The sequence below is a fragment of the Enhydra lutris genome, unplaced genomic scaffold, assembly GCF_002288905.1.
Source record: "Enhydra lutris kenyoni isolate GAN:26980312 unplaced genomic scaffold, ASM228890v2 scaffoldscaffold16, whole genome shotgun sequence".
Taxonomy (NCBI): domain Eukaryota; kingdom Metazoa; phylum Chordata; class Mammalia; order Carnivora; family Mustelidae; genus Enhydra; species Enhydra lutris.
Genome location: NW_019154100.1, coordinates 27255816 through 27259734, shown reverse-complemented (window position 1 = coordinate 27259734; position 3919 = coordinate 27255816). Strand labels below are relative to the sequence as shown.

The window sequence follows — 3919 nt, the reverse complement described above, 5'->3', positions numbered from 1 at the left end:
TGCGAACCCTGGCCCCGGAGGGGTCCGGCCGGAGTCGGAGACAGAGATGGTTCCCAGAGCAAGCTTGCGGGAGGGGGAGAGCGAAGGAGGTGCGAACGCGAGCCTCCAGGAGAATAGATTCCAGGACCGCGCACGGGCCACACAGCCACGAGCTCCCACCCGGCCACCCCCAGCCTGGGGCATCCCTCACCCGGGGAGTGATGGGTGGCAGGAGTTGAGCTCTCTCACCGCCCTCGGAGCACTTGAGGGCCAGCACCGTGCAGCTGAGCACAAGCGAGCGGCATGGGGCGCACCTCAGCCTTGCCGCGCGCCGGGAGGCCCCCCAGCCAACATGAGTTACACCGGCGATTACGTGCTTTCGGTGAGAACACCGAGTGACGATCTGTTGCTTCCCCTGAGGTGGCTACAAAGAAAGGAAGCCGGGGAGGGGGGGGGAGGAAAGGGGGAAAAAAAAAAAAGGCCCGGACCAGCTCGCAGCTTGTCAATTTCAACATCGGGTCACATGACCAGCACCTCCCTGCTAAGGATGGGGATAGATTTCCACGTCAGCTTACGTCTCCAAATTTCTACTTCACGGATCCGCTTCAAAGAGGCAGCTGCAGTGGAGAATCATGTTAAGCTCGGCTACTGCGGAGAGCCCAAGGTAGCCCAATGATGGATTTTGATGAGCGTGGTCCCTGCTCCTCTAACATGTATTTGCCAAGTTGTACTTACTACGTCTCGGGTCCAGATTTCTCCAGCCTCCCTTCTTTTCTGCCCCAGACCCCGTCTTCGCGCCCAATGACATACTCCTACTCTTCCAACCTGCCCCAGGTCCAACCCGTGCGCGAAGTGACCTTCAGAGAGTACGCCATTGAGCCCGCCACTAAATGGCACCCCCGCGGCAATCTGGCTCACTGCTACTCCGCGGAGGAGCTGGTGCACAGAGACTGCCTGCAGGCGCCCAGCGCGGCCGGCGTGCCTGGCGACGTGCTGGCCAAGAGCTCCGCCAACGTCTACCACCACCCCACCCCCGCCGTCTCGTCCAATTTCTATAGCACCGTGGGCAGGAACGGCGTCCTGCCGCAGGCTTTCGACCAGTTTTTCGAGACGGCCTACGGCACCCCGGAAAACCTCGCCTCCTCCGACTACCCCGGGGACAAGAGCGCCGAGAAGGGACCCCCAGCGGCCGCAGCGACCTCCGCGGCGGCGGCGGCGGCGGCGGCGGCAGCAGCAGCGGCCACGGGCACGGGCACGCCGGCAACTTCAAGTTCGGACGGCGGCGGCGGCGGCTGCCGGGAGGCGGCGGCGGCGGCGGAGGAGAAGGAGCGGCGGCGGCGCCCCGAGAGCAGCAGCAGCCCCGAGTCGTCTTCCGGCCACACTGAGGACAAGGCCGGCGGCTCCAGTACGTATAAAGGCAGCGCCCCGCGCTTTATGAAAGGGGAGTTGGAAATCTAGCGCAGCACCGCTGTTAAATTTTTATATGCTGTTTTATAAGCATATAAGGTTTATGAAGGGCCTTTAGGTTTCCCCCAACAAAACTTTGTTATAAAAGGCGGGATCACGTGGCGAGTGCTGAAATTGGCCGTGAAATACCCACCGGCCAAGGCATGCCTGAAAAAAAAAAAAAAAGAAATCCAAAGGAAAAAAAAAAAAAAAAAAGAACCCTACACACACAACTCCCTTTTCCCCTTTTTTCCCTTCTGGGTCCCAAGCCCAGCAGCTCGACCCCGCTCGGGGCCAGCTCGGGCCGGGGAGCCGGAGGTGGGCGCCTGTAAATTCCCCCTGCAAGGGCTCCGGGAGCCTTTGATAGCGAGGTAATCCGGAGATTTTTATAAAAGCCATGTGTTGCGCCGGGACGCCAGTCCCGGCCGGGATTCAAAGGCATCGCTGTTTAACGATGGCGCTAGGAGCGTGTTTAACAGATAAAATAGCCCGCTTAGCTCGAGCAATATATTAAAAGAAACAAATTAAGCCAAAGTTGGCCTTTTTATCCAAAGGAAGCCATTTTCCTCTGGCGCGGTGGCAATTACGTGCCGCCTTCTGTCCCACTGCATGTTACTCACAGTTGTTATTCAATCTGTCAAAAGCGGGGTTTTTTTTCCTCTCCGTCCTGTGAAGTTTTATTGAAAAGGGGAGCAAGTCGAGTCTGCCCGCAGCTTTAGGAAACCCCTCTTCCCTCCACGGTATCTAAAACAGCACCCCCTGCCCTGCCGGGGACCAGGATGGTTGTGTGGCCATGGTGCTCAGGGAAGGCCCATGGTAGGGGGCTTCCGCTGCCACCTCCTCACCTCTCGGAAGCCAGGAGGCTGGTCAAGGAGGCAGGAGCTGGTGGCCAGGACTCAGGCTGACAAAGACCCAGCAGCGGCCTAGGATGCTAGAGGAGGGCCGAGTCCCCGTCGCAGCCGGGAAAGACTCGGGCTGGGGTCGACTTTACTGCCTCGGGAGCCGGCCGCCCAGGTGCTGGAAGGTGAAATGTCCGCTGGCGGCTGTTTGTTTAGTCTGGCGGGGCTGGAGGCAGCCGGCGACCCCCTCTGGGCAGCTTTGAAAGCCGCTTCTGGGGCACCGACCGGCCTGTTGCTGTAAGAAGCCCCCCTTTCTGCTCTGGGGGCAGCATGAGCAGCTTCCCTGGGGGCCTATCTAGGGAGCTGGCTTTTATCTGGGGCTGAGTCTCCGCCTGCAGCCTGTCCCCAGCTGGCAGTAGGAACCTGAAGGCAGGGGACTGAGGAGAACTTGATGGGGCTAGGACAGGGCCTCCAGTCCCAGGGGCCAGCCCTTTTCCTCCACTTGGGGTTACATGATGGATTGCAGCCCCCACACCTGGCTCACTCCCCACTTCTTTCTCCCTCCACAGGTGGCCAACGCACCAGGAAAAAGCGCTGCCCCTACACCAAGTACCAGATCCGGGAGCTGGAGCGGGAGTTCTTCTTCAGCGTCTACATCAACAAAGAGAAGCGCCTGCAGCTATCCCGTATGCTCAACCTTACCGACCGTCAAGTCAAAATCTGGTTTCAGAACAGGAGAATGAAGGAAAAAAAAATTAACAGAGACCGTTTACAGTACTACTCGGCCAACCCGCTCCTCTAAGGCTCCAGACAGCTGGAATTGGGTGGGGGGCTTCATACATGGGGGATTATATGCAGATTTTGCCCTTGACAAGGTCAAGGCACGTGGTGACTTTTGAAGAAGAGAGATGTGCAAAAGAGGGGAGGCTGCATGGAGACAGCCTCTAAGAAGGCGGCCCCGGGACTCTCTTGGGCATCTGTGGTTAAGATTCCTAACAGAAATTGGATTTGGAGAGTTGTTCATCAACTAGAATGAATGGTTTGGGACCCCTGGTGGTTCATTCTTGGAGACTGTGGAGCTTTGGATTGGGTGTGGTCTCCATCAGGACTGGGCCTCCTGCCAAGCGCCCTGGAGATCGACCTGGGCCCAGGACCCTCCACATGGAGCCTGCCCACCCCCAGGACCCCTGCGTCAAGAAGCTATTCAATCTTGAAACCCCGTTCAGCTTGGGGACAGGAGCAGGAGGAAGGGGGGAGGATTCCTAGATATCTGGAGTGGGGCTGCTTTCCAAAGCCAGTGTGAAAGATGGCTGGACTAAGAGGTGGCTATGAGGTGGGAGAGGGCTGCTGATCCTGGAGGGGGAAAAATTGATTCCAGGTGGCATTAGCAGCTCTCCACCCCTCGTAGCCACTCACCGCACTATCCGAGGCCTGAGCTTCTAGAAGTCGCCTCCTGGAGCCCACCTAATTTTTCCTACCACTGAGGGTCTTCTTCCTGGACTGCCACTCAGGCCTAAAGCCTGGTCGCAGAGCAGACCTTTCCCGAGGTGGAAGACATCAAAAAGCTAAGAGGTTGCACCCAGGCCTCTGGCCCCAAGATCTCTGCAGGAAATGCCTGTGGTGTGCGGCAGCCTGGGAAAGCCTCTGCCACACTT

General features: G+C 58.4%; 1 protein-coding gene across 1 annotated transcript; it reads left to right on the top strand.

Moving 5' to 3' along the window:
- Positions 1-651: 651 nt before the first annotated feature.
- Positions 652-3066, top strand: LOC111147429 (homeobox A11). The gene is made up of 2 exons (XM_022503436.1): positions 652-1384; positions 2834-3066. Exons 1-2 carry the CDS (start codon positions 652-654, stop codon positions 3064-3066), a joined length of 966 nt encoding a protein of 321 aa, XP_022359144.1.
- The last annotated feature ends 853 nt before the right edge of the window (positions 3067-3919 follow it).